A 20317-nucleotide genomic window follows, 5' to 3' on the forward strand; every position below is an offset into this window, starting at 1 on the left:
CTCTACTATGACCAGGTATTTAATTTGACATGTTTTTACTGAGACAAACGAAAGTCTGTACTCAACCAAATAGATATAATAATGTATGCAAGAAAATACTATTTTAAAAGGAATAACAACGATTAAGTTCTTTAGGTTCCCAGCAGAGAAAAGGCTCTGCTGTTATGATTTGTTTCTAGTAATGTGGCTCGTACATCCTCTGGCCACACTACATTCCAGGTAAGACTGAATGAAAAAGCAGAGTTAAATCTCCCATAAGGATCCATTTTTTATAGTATCTCCATTCATGAAGTGACTTATTTTGTAAATGGCTGGCAATTCCGAATCACCGCATATATCCGGGGTTCTCTTCCTTCCACAATCGCTATTACCTCTCTTACTAACAGTACTTGCAACAGACCTTTCCATCAAGGTGCCAGAGCTCTCCTGTTGTTGCTTCACATATACCTCGCCTCTGGCTTCTAAAGAGTGAGGCTCCTCCAGATTCAGATGGGCCAAGAAGGCTTCTCTCACCTATGAATAAGGTTCCATCATAACTTTCGTTATTGTAACACAACAAGCAAGACTTAGATCTACCGCTGGCCTGGGAGTCAAAAAAAGTCTCCTTCGTCAACCAGGAGCTACTTAATAGAAACTGAAGTTACTGCTACCTAGGCCCCGCCCTCTGCCTCCGTACCTCCCCAGCTCTTCCTCAACCAGGAGAGCTCCAGCCCTGCCCAATCGACTGCTCTCGGGAAACACAATCTGCACCGAACCGGGGCCACTGTGTGGCCCCCGGAGACAGACGGGGCTCGTGGGAGGGGCACGGGATGGTAAGAAATGGACACGCGAAGGCTCGGTCACGGGGCGAAAAGACACGGCACCGGACATGCTGCTCCTGGCGCGCTAAACACTAACACGTCCGGATACGGGGACTGTGCCAAAGACTACAGCACCCAGCGTGCCCCGCGCGCCAACGGAGCAGGAGAGTACAGCTCCTATCGGGCCCCGCCCTCCCGCCTGCTTTGAACGTGCGGCGCTCAGACTTCTCAACACAAGTCCAGGCTCCCCCATGACCGCTCTGGATTCGATGCGACATGTCTTGCACCTACCTCTTTTATCATTTTCTCCGGAGCCTCTCTGCTTGCGATCCAACCCGGCGGGGAACTACGGCACCACCACAGCCACCCGCCCCCCCACTATACACAGCGCTATCTACCTTCCCCCCACACCCCCAGCCGGCTGTGGCCTCTTTATAGCTAGAGCCTGCCCGTCGCCTCACTGGCTGCACCTGGGCTTAAGCCACCCTGGGACCCGCTGCAGCCCCCCCTAATCACCTGCTCCTCACTTGACCCCGTGTAAACTCATTCCCATGACACCGTGACAGCCTCTTACCCAGTGCAAAGGGACTACGGGCATAGACATGAGTGCAAAAAGGAAAGCAATAGTTTATTAGTAATAGTTTATTAATGCATATAACTTCCAGAACTGAGCCTGCCGAGTGGCTCAAGTGCCTGCACACTCTCTGCCCAGCTTGGATGCCTCAGAAGTCAGTACCAGAGGAGTATCTGTCAGTCCGGTGGCGAATGGTCAACTCCTGCAGCACCGAGCTATGTAGGATAGAATAAGTAAACAAAAAGGAGGGGAATGAGGTAAGAGAGAGAAGAGAGAGCTAGGACAGGGGGTTGGCCAGTGATGGAGAGTGGAAGAAAGAGAAAGAAGCAGGACTGCACTGGAGGGGAAAAAAACTGCAACGGACAGCAGATCAGAAGGATGGACAAAGGAAAAATACTGAGGAATAAAAAACCAGCCAGATGGATGCAGGGATATAGCAAGAAAGGATGGGACAGGGAGCAGAACAGAGAGATAACGACAAGGACAGGAAGCAGGACAGAGGGAATATGAGAGGAAAAGAAGGACAGGGAACAGGACAGATCAAGAAAACCAGAGGGGATGGAGGAATAGAGAGACAAAAAGGAAGGACAGAGAAGGAGACACAGAAAAGGAATGGGTATCAAGACAGAGAGACAAGAGGGGGTGATAGGAAAAAACAAGAACAGAGAGGAAAAGAGGGATGTGGAGAAGGATGCAGGGTTGGAAGGAGAGGCACATGGAACAGGACAGAGGGAGAAAATAAAAATACCAGTTGGAGGCAAGATGGGAAGATACTTAAGAGAAAGGGAGGCACAGGCAGAAGAGCAGAAGAATACCAAGAAAGATGGACAGGCAGACAAAAAATGAAATGTTGGGGAAAAAACAGATGGACAGCGAGCAGGACGGGCATAGGGAGAGCTGGCAGTGGGCAGGGAGAATGACAGAGAACTGGATGGGGAGGGAAGGACAGGGGCAGGGAACACCACAGGAGAACAGGGACCAAAAAAGAGCAAGAGGGCCAAGGCATAAAGAGAGGGACAGGGAGCTGGATGCAAGAATGGAGAGAACTGGAGTACAGGTAAGTGGGAAAAAAAAAAAAAAAGAGAGAGGGCCAGGGAGCCATGCAGAGGGATGAGGAGCCAGGCTGAAGAATGAAGAAGCAAAGAGAATGATGGAGGAATAAAAAACAGCACAACAGAGAGACAGAGGCCGGGGAAGAGAGAGACAGGCAGGGATCTGGGAGGAGTGGGAGATGCAGGGGGACACTAGGATGCAAAATAAAGGGGATGAATGCCCAAGGTCCAGGGATTCAGCACAGCTCCTGCTCTTGGTGCTGCCTATAGTGATGTACAATTTAAACATTTCTCTCTCCCTCTTACTCCCTGTCTACTTTCCTATTCTGTAGCTCTGGTTACTCAACTGTTATCCATCAAGGAGAATACAGCTCTTTGAAAGCAAGGGTTCCTAAATACATAGCATCTCTCTCTCATAAATTGCATAGCCCTACTGTACCTTTGGATACCTACAGGGATCCTGCATTATGCATCAGCGATGCAGTCAGCCAAGGAGTATTAATTGTGATTGTCTCTCGCTCAGAGAGGCAGGGCTTCTTCTGTGCTTTGGAGATGGAGGCAGCTTCTTCAGATTCCTTACCTTTTTTCTGTTCTCATCAACTTCCACCAAGGCACCTGGTCAAAAGACACTGAGTATTAGGCCTTTCCCTTTTCATGCATCCTGCTACTATAACAAGGCAAGCCAGGGACAACACAAAGCAAATCTAAGTGAGGCGCAGTGACACCACCATAGGACAAACGGATAACATGTAATCCTCGGAGCCACCCCAGGAAACGAAAAGAGCAAGCAGCCGTTATCGACGGTTACCTTTGTTCACGCCAGGCTGGAGCCGTCCCACAGACCTCCTCCCTTCAGAGCGGAAGGACCTCTCGCCACAGCGGTGGCCCCTGCTCTCACCCGCCGAGGAACGGAAGCGCCGCCAGAGCGTCCGCGTTCTGCTCCGGGGCACTGCGCGTGCGCCAGCCAGAAACAGCTCGCGAGGCTACCAGAAAGATGTCTGCGTGCACGGCTCGCCGCCAGGTGACAGCAGCTGGCGGCGGCAACTTCGCAACGTCGCGTGGGACAGCGGCTCCGGCAAAGGCTACATGGCGCTGCAAGCCCCGAAATCGAGTATCGCCTCCCGACAGCCTGGTGCTGGAAGACTACCGCTGCCACCTGGCTCCGCTAGCCAACGGCTTCCAGAGGCAGCGTCTCCCAGACTTAACTCTCCGCCAACGCCCGACGCCTCCACCCCGACACCCCCTTTCCTGTGCCCCCGCCAACAGCAGGTCTGGGTTTTTCCCCACATCCACGTCCCTGACCCTTAGGTCCCTTCTGCTGTGCCCAGAATGTGCCGACAGGAGCAGTCAGAGAGCATCTCATGCTGCAGGAACCCTGTGGAAGACAAGCCCCCCAACCCACGCAGCCTCCTTCCCCGCAGGGTGAGCCCTTCATTGAGGGAGAATGCGCCGTTATCATTTCTCAGCGTACCTTGGCTTTGCAGCTGGAACTGTAGGCCCTGCAACAAAGTGAGGACAAGAAACAAGTGAAAGCGGGGCAGGCTAAGGGAGAAGAAAATGCAGACATGATGCTAGTGAGGGAGGGAGAGGACAGGGAGAGGACACCCTGCTCCACCAAGCCCTGCTGAGATGGTCTAACTGTCCCTCCCACGGTAGTGCTGCTCATCTGGAGTCAACCACAGATTTCAAAGCCATTCACGCCTTCCAAAGGTGATGTGGTCTGGCGATCCCTAGCCTCCTGGAAGCACCACAGCCCTTGCTATGGTGCTACAGATAGGTGCATTTGGCAAAAAGGGCTGTCTTGCAAAAAAAGGGCTACAAATCAACTAGCCCCTGAACCTCCAAAGTGCCAAAGCCTGATTTGCCATACTCCAGTAGTTACAAAGTCAGATTCAGGTTTTGATTTCCATGTGGTTTAATAAGTTAACAGTTTCAGCCATTACACAGCAATGGAATTCTTCTTCAACATTTAGAATGGTGCAAGATCTTCATTCATCAAGTCAAAATAAAGTAATTTTATTCTCATCTCATCAATAGATACACAGTTCCTATTTTTTTGCCTCTAAACAGTCTGGGGTTAAAATAATTCACCCAGAGAGGAGGTGTCAAAGTACAAAAGAGCACGCACAAGGAAGGGTGCTAATTCAAATTCAGCACGGGTATTTGGTCCTGTATGAACAAGGTACAGTAGTGTGGAGCAGTCATGCTTGTAGAAGGAGCTGTGACATCGCAAGTACACAAAGACCTTTTCCAGAAGTTTGACCGTCACTGGAATTGTTACTCTACCGTGACACTTGCGGTGACCTGAGGGTGGATCTTGGGGCAGAATGGAGGGGGCGGGAGGGGAGAACTAAATATGCAAATGCTAACTACCCAACATTCAAGAATCCTGCCAGCTACACAGAAATTACAACTCTGTAGATTTAGCAAACAGTGAACCTAGAGAAAGGAAGCGGCGTAGCTAAAGACAAAAAAGCAGACCTAAAACGTTTGTAAGCATATGCTTTGCTGTGCAAAATGTTTTCATTATGCTCCTCTCTCCTGTCATGTTTTCTGACTCTCTCTCTACCCAAGCAGTAGCGTCCCCTAACTCTCCCTCACTTCAGCCAATCTGCCTAAGCACCTATCCTCAACTACGTAAGCAGCGTGAGGGTGCTTGGCAGGGACACAAGTTGGACTTGCTTGCTGAAATCTGTCCCTGCGGAGGTCTGCCACAGGCATCTTTACAGATGCCACAGAAGCAGGTAAGGCCGTTTTCCCGACCCACCAATCCTCCCTGTTGTTCTTGGTCACTCCGCAGCACGATCAGTACAGACGTATGCTGAGCACGCTCTTAATTTTAAGTGTGTGCTAACACATATGCATGCGTGTGATTCCCTCTGCCCTCACATATGTGACCTTTGAGCACCCTCTCCAAGTACCAGTCCTCAGTCAGACATACATCAGATTAAAAACTCTGCTATGTCCAAAACAGAGGTTGTGTGGTTCCGTTTCTTCCTGTGCCCGTTTTTTCTCGCCTGAAGAGGATACCGAGGCTGACGCCGAGGGCTTTTTTGATGGGGAGGCTCTTAAAAGCCTTACCAAAACATAGGGAGAGGATGTATCCAACAGAAACATACTTACAAACATACTTACAGCTAGAGAAACCTATTTTCTTCAGAGAAGGAAAAATACACAGCATAGGAAAGCTGTGTAGCTCCGTTCAGCAAAAACTGGTAAAAAAACCCCCACAAACAAACAAACAAACAAACAAAAAAAAAAAACCCAAGAAAAACCCAACCAAAGACAAAAAACAAAACAAAACAAAACAAGCCATAGTCCAAAACATATACTTTGGCTTCATTTACCAGTCACCGTTTCTACTTGCTTAGTGAGCAGTGACACACAACTTTTGGAACACAAGTCCTCCAAAGCAGATCGGTGGTGTTCTTCAGAAGCATCTGTGCATTCAAGCCTGCCCTTCTGCCACTCCTCTTCCCCCCACATATCCGATCAATGACCGATTACATAAGGTGCAAGTACCGAGCCTACTCTGAGAGAGCAACGTGGCAACTGCAGATCGTTCAAGTCTAAAAAGGCAGATGGTGGCCTGCACTGCATGCCAGGATTGCTCCATGGTCCTGGGTGTTACAAAATGCCACAGAGCCCACAAGAGCATGAAGGTGAGGGTGCGGCTATCCAGAAGTTGAAGAGGAAAAACCAGATTCTGAACAGCATTTTTTCTGTCATAAAGCCAGAAGTACAAGCAGGCATTAAATACAAAAGAGATTTCTTTAAACAACCGTTCTACGGAGGGGAACTCCCCGGGACTCCGTCTTCACAGTTTCTGGAGGTCAAAGACCACGTGACCTTCTCTTTCTCTCTGAGATTAGGGCTCAGCCAGCACTTCCTATTCTAAGCAACCTTGATGCAGTATTGAAAAACAATAAACAAAACCCAAAAATGGAGCATCAGGTACTGTTAGCAACAGAGGCAGATTCATAGCAGGGACGGTGCAAGAGGGAATGCCAAACTGGAACCAAGCCCCAGGGCTAAAGGGACGAGTTTACAAAGGACAGCACCGTGTGACGCCACACCAACCGGGCAAAGGAAGGCTGCTTCAAACAAGTGGCTGGATCGCTAGAGGCAAGCTGCAAATTGTCGACTTCCACCGGTGCTGCAGCAGAAATCGGTTGCTCGCATTGAGCAAAAGCGAGCGCTCCAACATCCGTAGTGCACAGGGCTGCGAACAATGCCACACTACCAGGTTGACCAGGAAAGAAAGAGGCTAAAAACCATGAAAGAGCGAGTATGAGAGAAAGACTCCCTGACTAAAACAGATTGAAAAGAGGTTCCTGGTCAGTCAGCTGGACCAGTCTGATTCCTCACGCACGCCCAACCCCATCACAAATTGGCAGGAAAAACAGCAATGTGTCCTTCCTGTTGGCACACGCCAACGATTTTGATCCAAGCTTTGGGCAACTTTGGCCTTCCCTATCTCCAAATGCTTTCAAGAGATGCACTGAGATTCCCACCTGGGAATCCTTTTGCAGTGGCATACTGAAGAGTTGGAAATGGCACGCGACAGCCCTTATCGGTAAGCCGGATACGTGCTTCTAAAAACATGACACGTTCTTTGATGTGCATCATCAAACAACTGCTTTTTCAGTTGGTCACATCCTGCATAAGGCCAGGCAACAGCTCCCACTTTAGGAGGTACTGCGACAGGAAAGTGTGTGAATCTAGTTCACACTGAAAGTGTGAATCTAGTGAATCTAGTCAGGCCTAGATTATCACTCTTCAGTAAGGTTTTTTCTCCTTTGCCCCATCTCCTTACCTCTGCAACCCACAGGATAGCAGAAGCTTCCATTCAAACCCAGCACATCAATAGGACACAAAGAGCTTTGCCATGCTAGCTGAACAGGGCCTCTGAGAACCTTTGCAATGGGCACCCAGAAAACCGCTTGTCTAGAAGGGCAGTCTCCTCCCATGTGAGGAGTTCATTTTCTCCCGCATATGTCTCCCTCCACCAGCACCTGCTGCAGAAATGCCAGCTGCTGGAACATGGTGTATCAGGTTTGCTAGAAGAAAGAAAATACCAGACGCAATAAAGAAAGGCTCCTTCTACTACAGGAAACTCTTTCGTCAGTAAAAACATGCAAACTCTTGCCTCCTTCTGCCATGCGGCCTCAGGCTCTGCATTAGACTGCCCTTTTACTACCAGCGCCATGTTGTCATTCACCCCCAGTGATGTTCAAGTCCTCAGTACAAGAACCGTGAGAGCGCAAGTCAGGTGCTCTGCAAGACTGAGACTCGCCTAGCGCCCTGCTGACAACACCCCAACCGCCCCTGAGGGAAAGGGTTCCATTCATACAATGGTGCGCGTGCAGCAAGCCCCCTTCCAGAACAGGGGAGAAAGGGCTGCGTCACACGGTGGTGGCACCACTGGCAGCGACCAAACCTTTTCACGAGGGCCCAGCTTCTACAAAATCTCACCCAGTGCTTAAAAACTTTCCTTAGACTCCTTAGACTTCTTTCTTCATCCAGCATAGCACAGAAAGCATTCCCCAGCACTGCCTGAACCAGAGACTGTCCCAGCAGCAGAATTGGGTGGAGAACTGCAGCTTGCTCTTCTGAAAGCTCACAGTCACAGGAACGCGTCACCCTGCACCACGCCTTAGTCAGGTTACGGCCTCTGCACCAAGCAGAAGCCATGAGACCATTTAGACAACCGGCAACCACGTCATTCTCTCTCGCCGAAAGAGCCAGATGAGGTTACATACTACATTTCTCATGAATGTAGGTAAGTTGGTATTTTCTCCATCTTTAACTCTGAGGGATGTCACTTGATAGGCAACCCCCTCCTCCCAGCCTTTCCAGGCGATGCCAGACAGCTACGCAGGCAGCTCCTGCAACACCCATGGGTATTAGCGAGCCACCTGGATTTTCTGCGAGAGCACAGTGGGGTATGGCAGTCAGAGAAGGCTAAGCCGAGGCAGACAATGAGCCTTACGTGCTGGGTTTGCCACCTCCGCTCCCCAAATGGTGTAAAGCACCAGGGTATCTTCCCCCAGCCAAAGTTGGAAGGAACTGGACTGCAGGTCACAGATACCACGGAGCAGGAAGACAAGAGACTAGAAAAGGATCTCTGCACAATCCTTCTGATGGGTTACTCCCTCCTTCAGTTCTCACCTGCTGTTTTGCTGTCACTACCTTTGGGTTTGGATTTAGACTTGAAGGAGAAGCGCTTGATGAGACGGTGAGAAAAGCTGCCAGCTTTCTTCCTAGCAGCAGAATTGGCGGTGACGTTGGACAAGTCATCGTGTGAGTGGCTCAGGCCCGCTTCCTTCTGTTTGCTCCTTCTTCGGAAGATGAGTTTGGTACCACTCCGAAGAAAGCTAACTGCAGAAACAGAAAGGAAGGAGATGGAAACCACGATAGTACCCTGCCCCGACAACTTTCACGGACCATAATGCACGCAGCAGCTCTCAGACGAGTGGCAAAGACCTCTTCTACCCTGATAGATGGAAGCGTGCAGCTGGTCAGCAAACCTCAGCTCCCAACAGCAAGGCTGAGCCTGCGTTCCCAACAGACCGCGATACCAACGAGCTGCTTCGCTAAACACACTGTCACCATCCCCTCTGCGTAAACTTCCTTTTGCGCACCAACGTCATCCCTTCAGTGGAAGTGTGTAGAACAGTAACAGAAAGATAAGGCTCATATGAATGGGACACAAACGAGAACATCTGCGTGTAGAGGAACACACAAGAGGGAAAGGACTCAGACTAGCCTGTCTACATGACACCCAGATCACCTGGTCACCGAGCCCCTGGAACGACTGCCTATGATTTCCCAGCATGCTCAGATCTGGAGACATTTAGCAGCAATGGCTACAGACAGCTCGGGCTGGTGGGACAGGATGATGATACCAATTGCCATCAGCCCCAAATGGGTGCGAAAAATCGTATCCAGAAACCAAAAAAGGCCACTGGAACCAGACACATGCAAATAAAGGAGTTTGGAACAGCAACGGCAGCGAGTCTGAGAGAGAGGCTGGTTCTTCCAGGCTCCAGCAGAAGCTGCTCTTCACCGTACCCAAAGCTGGATGCAGTCCCAGTGCCCAGGACAGGAACTCTGACATCACTTAGTCCTCAAGTAGAACAGGCGAATTTTAGCTACTGTCTAACAGTTCACCCTTACCTTTGTGATCTTTCAAACTCCTGGTCTCAAGGGCTCCTATAGAGCCAGTCTCAGACTCAACATCTTCCACGGATGGTCTCTCAGAGATGTCTGATCGTGCTGTCTCATCCAGCTCCTGACCGGCCTTCTGTCCTGACGGTGACACTTCCAGAAGTCGTGATGATTCTGTAGAATCGTGCATCCGGTCGGCTGGGACTTCTGCCACAGAATCCCTGTACACCGGGCCCTCCAAGGATGCAGCGTAACCCAGAGAAAGTGCCATTTCGTCTTGAGCAATAGGTACCTGGGGAGGAGTCAGAAGATCAGACAGATAGGAAGATGGGATCCAAAGGATCATCTTTACCTCTCTTCTTCCATCCACACCTACACATGCACGCTTCAGTTCTGATAGTCGGTACTAGACAGCACCAAACAGCTATTGTCACTCTTCTGCAGGAACATACTGTAACGTAGCCAATTCTGAAAGAACCTTCCCACTGTTTCCTATGGGACACGTTGGTTTCACGCATGCGCCCCTAGAAACAATCTCCCAGATCAGAAATGAACCCTAACTACCAGAGACCTTGGAAACTCCCGAGATGATCAGTGTGCTACGTTTAGTTGGGGTCTTCTTGGCAGGCTTGTTATTCGTCTCGGTTAGCTGCCTGATCGCCGTCTCAGCCACCGGATCCAAGCCATTGGGCATATGGCTATCCCCTGAGCACAAGAAAGATACCAACACTTGAAGTAGCAACCTTCAGCATGGGCAAGAGGTCACCTGCTGACCCCGACGCTTTCAATAGGCAACTCTACAAAGGTAGAGAACATAATTTATTATGGACTTGCCCAGATAAACCAAAATCAGAAAGCTCCATATAGCTCCCAGCTCTTTTAGGCACCTGAAGAGTTTGATTTCACAGCAGACTTGACTTATCATTACAATACCCATACTGCTCAACAAAAACCTCCAAAGACTCCCAAGAGTTTGGGCAGCTTTGACGAAAAATGACTGGTGACAATGAGAGCCCCGAGTACAAGGTGAGCAAAGTTCTTTGGGTCAGGAGAGCCTGGCACCTTTTTGTCATGCAAGAACTCATCTAATCAGACACAGACGGGACAGCCAAAGCTGAATTTCTTTTACTTGCCCTCATCCACCACCATCCCCTTTACCCCAGCCTTCACTTGGGCACTTGGACATTCTCCAGCGCAACAAATGCATACAAATTCAGTGACCTGCATTCAGACCACTGCTTTCCAAAAACAGTCTAAGGAACACGGTCGCTCTGGTAAGAGCCTCGGGTTTCCAAGCACTTACGGGTACCACTGGCCAAGGGACTGTGAGGGCAGTCGCTTTCCAAAAGCACTGTTGTCTTCTTTTCAGTCACTTCCACCTTGGAAGGCGACCTCGACGGTGAATCTTCGTGGTGAAAGAGAGGCAGAGACGCAGAGACAGCAGTTAATGCGGATGAATCTTAGACAACTTCACTAGTGTACTGTGAGCCCCTACATGCACCATCAAAAAGCCTCAATCTTGCAGAGACCCTGCAGAGGCTAGGTCTGTGAGGCTTTGTGGCAATGAGGTCATAAAAAAGCCTGTTGGAAAAAGACACGCGAAGCAGCAAGACCACAAATTCACGCTCTTTCCCATCCCCACCTCATGACATAGCCAGCATCACATTTATCAGGACTTCGGTCTGCAAGCAGCAACGACCACTAATAAGCAAAGTCAACCTGCTTTCCGCTCCGCACTCAATACGTACAGCGTAACTTCTTTAGCGGCGAAGAAAACGGAGAAGAAAACGCTTAGTCCGACTGCCACCAAAAGGTGTTACGTAGAGCCTTTCTCCTCACCTCCCCCCAAACACAGGGCTGCATCCATTTCCTCCCCAAAGGCTACACGAGTCTCAGGCTAGACAAAAAACGCTAAAGGAATGGCAACAACGCCCATGTCCTGACCCAAAAGCATGTTGCACGGGGTCCACCACAACATATGGTGGCTTAACAGTTTTGCTACTGCCCACATGAGTGGCCATGGGAGTATCACAACTGAGTCTGAGCCACCACAGTGGCCATCTGCACAAGACACCTGTTGTGAGGCAGCCTCACCAAGTTTGCAGTCTGCCTTGGGCCGGGACTGAATGGTGGTGACAGTAGTCACAACGGTGCCATCAGGCATGATGGTCCGGTCCATCTCCACCTTCTTCGTGGGGGTGATGCTGGTTCGCAGAGATGCAGTGTGCTGAGCATTCAGAGATGCAGAAGACTCCTGGAACAGCAGCTACAAAGATTAAAGCACAACTCAGAGATGCTCTTGTCTTCCCAGAGAAGAAGGCAGGCAAGCAGGTGACAGAAGCTACAGTTCTGGGCAGCGAGGGGCCATCCCCGATACAATGCTGGTTGAACCAAGTGAGGTTCAGGGACTGAGGGCCAGGCAACACTGCTCCTCAGCCTAACGGTTTGCCGGCTCCCTGCAACGAGCCTCGTCCTAATCACGGTCCTCTCCAGCTAGAGATTCACCACATGAATGCTTTCAGAACATGTGTTTGTGTTGAGCTTATGGTGTCTCAAGCTCACCTCCAATACAATGGTAGCTTCAGCTGCCAGTGACCACCCAGTTCCTGGGGCCAGCGAGAAGACTTGTCTCCCAGATCGCCGTTTGCCCAAAGAATCAAGCAACAGTTTCGCATGTGCCAGCACCACACCTGCGAGAAGGAAAACAAAGCACACCGTGTGGCCTCTGCACCTCAAATCTCTCCCAAGCAACCCCTGCTTTTGGGAAGCAGCCCTGCGGGCCAACCACGCAGATGCCAATTACGGTAGTTCCCAGCTTTGAGGCGGAGAGGTGGCAAACAGCAGTCCTCCGCTTGTCTTTACCCATCCAGAAACTGACTCCCTTAAAGGCCGTTGTGCAGCCTCCTGTCAAAGATAGGTGCCGCGGTGAGTTCCTGACCTAGTACAAATGAGCCTTCTGCGACATTCTTGCAATACACGGGAGCAAGTCCCTGCATCCCTCTCCCTGCTTCAGAGAGGAGGCAGATGGGCGAAGGGAACATCCCAGGTACCAAAAGGTCAGATTGTTTCACACACTCCAGAGTTTCTTCACTCAGTCAGAGGTTCATATTGAATTGGATATGAAAAATCCTTTGCAAAGTTCATTGCACAACAGGCTCAAAGCACAGGAAGGCCCTTATGATTTTTGTCTCCCTGTCTTACAATCTACCATACAGCTGCCCACACTCACTTCCTGCTCCGTCACTGCTCCCCAGCACCTGTAGCTTCAGTTCTTTACTTCTAGGTCCCAGCTCCCTGTTGAAACAGAACAAAATGGGCTGGTGTTAGGCAATCTCCGCAAAACAGCTGCAGAGCTAAAAATCTCCATTATGTATATTCCCTCCTGCCAATCTCACAGGCCTCGTTTTCCAAAGCTCCAGTAAGTGTGCTACTTTGTAGGACACAACAAAGAGCAACACGATACGTAGGAGCTCCGGTTCACGTCCTCTGCAGGGCTGTGTAGGCTGCCAGGGGACGGTGAGAGAGCTGGAGGCTGCAATTTAGGCTCGAGGTCTTCTGCACCTATCCCTCCCACGTGCCACCCACTATCGGTACTTCTGCCCATCTAGAGCAGTCAGGGGAGTACAAAATATGTATGCAAGCTGGGGCCACCCAGCAAAATTGGTAGCCCAGCACGTGAGCAGCACAAACAGAGGCTGCCCTGCAGTGAAGACTTCACCTCTGCAATGTCCACGTCGGTGGTGTGGTATTGACACCCAGAGACAGTGTCAATCTGCCATGGCAGCTAGGATGGGGGCAGACACTTACAGGAAGAGCTCCTCATTCCACTCCATCTCTGCTGCAGCAGTGGCACTGCCAGCTGTCACCGCCCTTGTCCGCTTCTGCTGTGGGGGGCTGTCCAGCTCTGCCATGCAGCTTATCTCCTGAACTCCTGCAACAGAGGGACAGAGCACGAGTGCGCTTGTCAACGTGAGATGGGGGCTCGGCAGGTGCCTGCCCCTTTTATCCATTCAAACCCACCCAAAACATCCATCCGCTCCAATCTCAGCAACTGCATGCTTGCCCCTGCAGATCTGTGATGTTTTCACACTTACCTCTCTTCCCCTGGCAGCCCAAGTTCAGCACTCGAAGATTTCGAAGCAACAGCTTAGAACCCAGAGGGGCAGCTGCTGTACCACATGGGGACTCTCGAACCAACTTATGCCTGGGTTCCTGAGAAACAATGAGAGCGAGAATGATTATTCACTGGCTTGCAGAGAGCGGCAAGATCTACGACATTTGTCCTTGCATCTACTCAGTAGCTCCTCACACCAACACAAGGGAACACCCGCAGAGACACTGCGGGTCCTCAAGCTATCGGCCTCTGATGGTCCTCTGTGTTATTTCAGGTGGTAAATTTAAGGCAAACAGAGAAAGAGACAGAAGAATAAGCTTGCTGGCTGACAGACTGACAACTGAGGATGACAAACTATGGACCATTCCTGTGCCATGCCTGTAAAGGCTGCCCTGGTTGGAGCCTTGGTATTCAAAGCAACGGAGAGACTGTCAAAACAGAGATGGGTCTTGGGCAGTCCAGCTCCACCTCAACAAAACTAAGAAACAAGGTTGTCTACATTTAGCCCGTATCTAGGGCTAAACTATAACGGTTGCTTTATCAGCTAATGACCTCCCTTGCAGCCAGGAAAGGGCATCAGGACAAAGAGAGGAGACTTGTGGGTGGAAATGAAAATGGATTGAATGAACTAGCTGAACTAATACTAATGCCAAAATAAAATATACAGGGTTACACTCAGTCCAGTGCTAGGGAGCAGAAGAAGCAGCAGGGGAAGGAGCCTGAGAAGGAGGAGCTCCAGGAAGAGGAGCTCAACCTGTTCTCAGCAAGCCTTCCTTTTTATATGCGTGGCTTTTAAGTTAGGGAATATACCTCTCAGTCAGCTTGGGTCTGTCACCCTGACTTCAGCTCCCAGTTTTTGGCTCACTCAAAACTGCCGATGGCCTGGCCTCCACAGCTGGCCTATGGTTCCATCCCAGCCAACACAGGACAAAGGTACAACATTGTACCTAGAGCCACCCTTCAGAGCATTTTATAGCTATCCCTACAGTATTCGCTGTGGCTGCCATCCAGAAGCGAGTCTCAACCCTTGGACTCCCGCCTGAGCCTCAACCTTAAGACGCACCCTAGGATGTAGTGTTTAAAGCACAAGAATAACACGAGAAGAAGGCTTTACCACGCTGTCTCCAGTGATGCAGGCCTTCAGATTCACTATCATGGCTGGCTGCGTACTGACAATGGCATCCTCGATCAGGTCCTTGATGGTGGACAGATCCGCTCGCCCTTCATTCTTCTCTCCGCACACAAAAAAGAAATGCAGGAAATTCAAAACGAGGCAGGCACATTTTCTCCTTATAGAGCTCCAATTGCCTCTCGAGACTCTAAGACGCTACAGTCTTTCTCCCAGGTGCTCCTCCTGTATCCTGTACTCGCTCTCCCCGGTGCTTAAAGCTTCTATGTAACAACTGCAAATGAATGGAAGTTGTCTAAATGAGAACAACCAAGTCTCTACCTCCGAGTCTCTACGTCTGTACTCTACCTGTTGCGCATTTTGGCGATACGGCTTTTACAGTTTGCCACATCCTCATCACCTTGTGAGACGGTACTACAGCCACATTCTTACAGTGATTCAGGATAAAGCAACAAGGGTGCCAGTAAAACAAACAGATCAACCAACCAATCTGGATCACAGAAATGCAAGCATGTCCACATTCAGCTCCTTAAATACCTGTGGGTCACACTAACTTCTCAAAAAAAACCCAGACCAAGCAAATAAATGAAAAACATCCCTAAACCAATCAAGCTCATTTTGCAGGCCTACATCTGACAACAGCAAGAGGGTCTACATAGACAGAAAGAATTTTTTCCTATGCAGACTCCCATTCAGCTGCTACAGCAAACCCAGACAACAGGGTACTGTTTCAACCCTCTTGAAGCTGCGCCATTTTGATGGAGCTGAGCTAGCGCTGATCCCTGAGCAAAAGAATCGTCTGCCTCGCCCTAAAGGGCCACAACTGTGAGTTGCCAACCTCTCCTCTCTGCAGCAGCCTTCCTCCTGGCTCTTGACTGTTTCTGCTCCTACCATCTTTCCTCTGCTCAAGTCCAGCCACCACTCACCTCACGAAGTTGAAATCTCGGAAGGACGAAAAGGTTCAAGTCTGGTCTGTCCTTGAACATCCATGATACCAGGAGACCTTCATTCTGGACCTCCTTCAAGTGGATCTCCACCTGGCCCAGAACAAATACCCATAGTCAGGAATAGCTTCTATTTCCATTAGGTGCTTTTTGCCCTGTCTCAAACTCAATAAACGAAAGTCTGTTGCATCAGTGCAACAGTAAAACACAGAATGTAAGAACACGAGTGGTCCTGGGCCTAACAGGAAGATGCAGCTGCAGAAGCCTCATTGCTCTGTAACGAGATCTGGCTTTCTCACTGCCTTTGGATGCCCAGGTGCCTGCCATCGGAGGAAAGAGAAATATGGTATTTCTTTGGCTGAAGAAAAAGCCTGCGGAACAATGTGAAAGAGTGAGTCAGGCGCTAACACAGGATATTTACTACGCTACAAAAATTAACCGTTGCTAAGCCTAAGCATGGCCACGTGTAAGTTAGCAATGCATCTCTAGATCATCCCCAGACTGAAAACTCATCCGGATCAACGACGGTCTGAAACAAAAAAAGTAGACGGTATGCCATCCTGTAGATCACTTGAAAACTTTCAAACCTATACACCTGCAAGGAATTGCTAACGCAACAACAGATAGAAACAGAACCACGTGGGAAGAATTCTTGATCCAGTATCTCCAGTAAAAACAGGGGAATAAAATTTAAGGTAGCTCTAAAGTAACTGACAGACTGGTATTTATTAACCGTGAACGCAGAAGGCTGTCAGCTGAAAATTACAGATCTGAGACACAGCAGCCTTTTAAGTAACCAACAAGAAGCATGCGAAGGAGGCAAGTCACATTTAGAAATGTGGTACTTCACGCCAAGAGACTTACCAGCATTTCACAGTGCAAAACCAAGGCCTCCATTACAATACCACACCCAATTCTCTACAGGAATACCAATTTGCCTTAAAAGAAGATGACGTAGAAAATGTCGTCAAGTAGCGGAGCAATACGATGAGACGTGACAAAGGCCACATGGCTCCCAGAGACTATGCAAAGACCAAAAAAACTCAAAGAGCTGCTGCCCACGACTAGATCAGCAGCAGGCATGCTGAATGCCATTTAAAAATATGCCAAACAGAGGTATAAAACCCAACTGGGATGAGCTGATCAGCGTAGGCTCAAAATTTCCATAGTTTCTGAAAGCAAAATGAGTCTAGAACAACCAACAACTGCAATACCTGCAACAGCATGGGACTGGACTGCTGCTACCATGGTTACTTTTAATTTTGCCGTATCACCATATAGCGCAAACAAGCATGCAGTCTCCAAATAATTCACTGTCTCCAGCATCAAACCCTTCTTCCTGATGGGAACAAAATCACATTCCACAGAAGCAAATCCAGCCAGTAAATTACTATGGAGTTATCAGCTGTTGCGATTTCACATTACTTCTGTTCTGCAGGAGGCATTTCCAGTATTCAGCGCACAGAAAAAACTCTGTATCACGCTCTTATAACTGCATTAAGGGGAGCACCCATAAGCAAACCAATCCTCACCATGGCTTTCTTTTTCACACCAACAACCAGGACACCACCATAATCGCATGTATACAGAGGACAAGTCTTTCCCTATCCTCCGCACCACAAGGGGAACTGAACTCTGGGGGCCTTTCACTCCTTAAACATCCACTTAAAATCACAATACAGATTGCTGCCAAGAATCAAAACTCTCAAGTTTTGCTACAACTACATTACATAGCCAAGATCTGTAGAACAAGACTCAGAAAATGGGACTCAGCACACAGATGTGGAATATTTGCCACCCCACCGAACATGACAGCATGCTTCTGGCCTGACAAGGCCCTAATTTGCATTAAATCAGGCTCTCCTTCCTTGATCAGCATGCAGCCAGGCAAAACAAAAAAAAACAAAACTAGTTCAACAGCTAAGTTTTTACGACTGTTACCTGAGCCTGCAGCACAGCCAAACTGACTTGATAGGTGTCCACAGAAACAGCAGCTGGGGACTGTTGAGTAACAGAGACAGGGAATTTCACAGCTTCAGCAGACACACGGCAAGACAACATCTGATGAGAAAAAGAAGGGAACGAGATTATAGCCTTGGAAAGAGGCAGCCCTGCAACGGCAGTATCTCAAAAAGCAACAGGCAAGGTTTCATTCTGTGGCAGGAATGAAATATGAAGCTTACACCCAGACACAGCTCTGCACTGTGAATCTGCTATTTCAGCCTATGTACATGAAGCAGCAAATATAAACCAGTGACAGAAGCTGTCTTATCCTCTCCACTGTAGGTCACACAGTGATCCTCTCCACAGATATTCGGGCTCAGCACCCATACACCACACCTCCAGCTGGGGCTCTCCCAGAGCTCCCCAATGTGCAGCCCCTAACTACAATCTCATAAGCCCATCGACTGGCTTCCAAAATCAACAAAAGACCTCACCCAAAACTCCTCTGCTTCCACCATCCCCATCATGCAGAACTCTGCAATCTCCATACAATATGCCATTGCTTGACAGCAAAACTCCACATGGGACAATCCAGAGAAGTAAAACCTTACCATGCTGTGGTCTGACTGTTCCTTGCACATCACACGACCTATGTTTGCAACTTGTGGTAGCTGAGGACCCTCTTCAAACGTGATCTGCACTGAACTCTGCAAAAAGAAAACTCCGTTAGTTCCCAGTAGTTAAGTTATCCCAGATGGCTTCAAAGAGGATGAACAATTTTGTCGTGGGGCTCCAGAAACGCTCGTCCGCTTCCATGAATTCGGCCAGCAGGCAGAACGATCACACACTGAAGAACTATTTACCTTGCATTGTCGGGACAGAGAAAAGAAACACAAAGATCTACACCAAAAAACCAAAAACATTCGAAGGATGGAAAAGGAACTCAAAGGTGGCTCGCTAAACGGAGACGCGAAGAAAGGGCAGGCAGCCCCGCCCGCGCAGAAGTCGTCGCTGCCCCGCCTCCCCTCAGCCCTTCCCCGCCTGCACGGACCCCGCCGTACCCCGTGCCGGCGCGCCTGGCTGTTAAGGGCTCGCACCCAAGCCCGCTGCCACTGCTCACGGAGGGACCGAAGGGCGAAAAGCGCGGCGAGCAGCGCTCGCGCCCCGGCCTCCTCCGCCGCCGCCCCGCTACGCCGCGGCGCCCGCAGGGGCGCCGACCGCCAGTACTGAAGCAGCCAGGCCGCGACGGTGAGCAGCGAGGCGGCGAAGAGCAGCACCAGGGCGGCCCAGCCCGGATCCGGTCCCATGGCGCCGCGCGCAGCGACTCACGGCGGGCCGGCGGCCATAGCGGGCGGGCCGCTGCTACCGCCTGCCGGGCAGGGCAGACGAGGAAAGACCGCTCTGCCGGCCCGGGACCGCGCGCGCCCGCCCAGTAGCCCGCCGCCTTCTTCCGGTGCGGGGGAGGGGGAGAATGAGGCGCGGCGGAGAGCGCCCGCACGCGGCCTGGCGGGGATGACACTACCAGCCGGCTCGCAGTTTGCCGCGCCCTGCCCCGAGCGCTGGCCACCGGGTTCCCTGCCGGTCTACCCAACTCCGAATGAAAAAGTTAAATACTTTCCTCCTCACAACTCGCTCCTCGCCACCGGCAGCGACCGCCCTATCCGCACCAGGCAGGCAGGATACACCACCAGACTGGAATACTTCCCTGTGCCTGCTGCTAGCTCGGGCCGCCCCCACTCTGGACAAGAGGAAACAGTTCCGAGCACTGCTCACAGTAGCCACAACCCACGGCAGAAGGGGCTGATGGCAATTCCTCGCTGGTAGAGCCGCAGGATTCCTGGCCACCCTACCCCTCACACTGCGCTGAGGTTTCCTCCCTGGAAGTAACATGCAGCATCCTCAAGGTGTAGTAAGTTTCAATTAAGTTTACAAAGCTATTTTTAGATATCAGCGCACAGGTGAGCTCTCTCCACACAGAAGCAGCACACGAAAAGCCATCAGAACCCACCTCTGGTCGCCACACTGCACCTAAAACACATGCAGGGCACAAGAAAGTGGCGCTTGCTGCTACCACACCTGCTGCTGCTCCCCGCTTCGCACGTTTGTGCAAAGAAACTTGCAGCCATCCTGCAAACCCTCCTCCGCAGAACCAACCCCCTTAGGGCCCAAGAGCGGTTACAGATTTCCTGGCAAATGAACATCTCGAACAAGACATTTTATTTCATTTTTTTTTGCCAACACCTGAGGAAACGCGTGAAGCGAAGAAACAGGGGCGTCCCATGTTTCGTGATCACGCATCCCACCCGCAAGGCGGACGGGCAGCAGCCCCCCACACAGCTTCGCTGGGGCCTGCCTCTGCCCGCGCTCGGGATGTGACGTACCTGGACGCGGAGTGCAACCGGTGCACGGCTCGAAAGGCACCGAGGCGGCCATGGCTGCTGCGGGCAGCGAGGGTGCGAATCCATGAAGGGGCCTAGCCCAGGCCAGGGCGGGCGCCGCTTCCCTTGGCGAGAGCTGCGCCTCACGGGGCATGCGCGAGTCCGCGCAAACACCAGCACTAGGTAAGGGTGCCTAAGAGCGGCCGAAGGCA

At 50.6% G+C, this 20317-nt stretch overlaps 1 protein-coding gene across 9 annotated transcripts; it reads right to left on the reverse strand.

Annotated features, from left to right (window-relative positions):
- Positions 1 to 1411: 1411 nt before the first annotated feature.
- On the reverse strand, positions 1412 to 20225 carry C2CD2L (C2CD2 like). 9 transcript variants are annotated; one of them, XM_071768907.1, is made up of 16 exons: positions 18789 to 19177; positions 18339 to 18434; positions 17725 to 17844; positions 15766 to 15876; positions 14825 to 14941; positions 13691 to 13808; positions 13404 to 13527; positions 12826 to 12890; positions 12159 to 12286; positions 11691 to 11862; positions 10900 to 11001; positions 10168 to 10301; positions 9606 to 9888; positions 8598 to 8807; positions 2866 to 3041; positions 1412 to 1589 (listed from the first exon to the last, which is right to left on the reverse strand). In XM_071768907.1, the coding sequence occupies exons 1-15, from the start codon at positions 19032 to 19034 to the stop codon at positions 2911 to 2913; spliced, it is 2157 nt and encodes a 718-aa protein (XP_071625008.1). In that variant the 5' UTR covers positions 19035 to 19177; the 3' UTR covers positions 1412 to 1589; positions 2866 to 2910. The 9 variants fall into 9 exon arrangements, with proteins under 9 accessions (XP_071625008.1, XP_071625012.1, XP_071625017.1 ...); XM_071768911.1 differs by having other exon boundaries at positions 3007 to 3041; positions 18789 to 19176; XM_071768914.1 differs by lacking the exons at positions 1412 to 1589; positions 18789 to 19177 and adding an exon at positions 20109 to 20225 and having other exon boundaries at positions 2610 to 3041; positions 14825 to 14938.
- Between the last annotated feature and the right edge of the window lie 92 nt (positions 20226 to 20317).

This window comes from Heliangelus exortis, chromosome 26 (assembly GCF_036169615.1).
Source record: "Heliangelus exortis chromosome 26, bHelExo1.hap1, whole genome shotgun sequence".
Lineage (NCBI taxonomy): Eukaryota > Metazoa > Chordata > Aves > Apodiformes > Trochilidae > Heliangelus > Heliangelus exortis.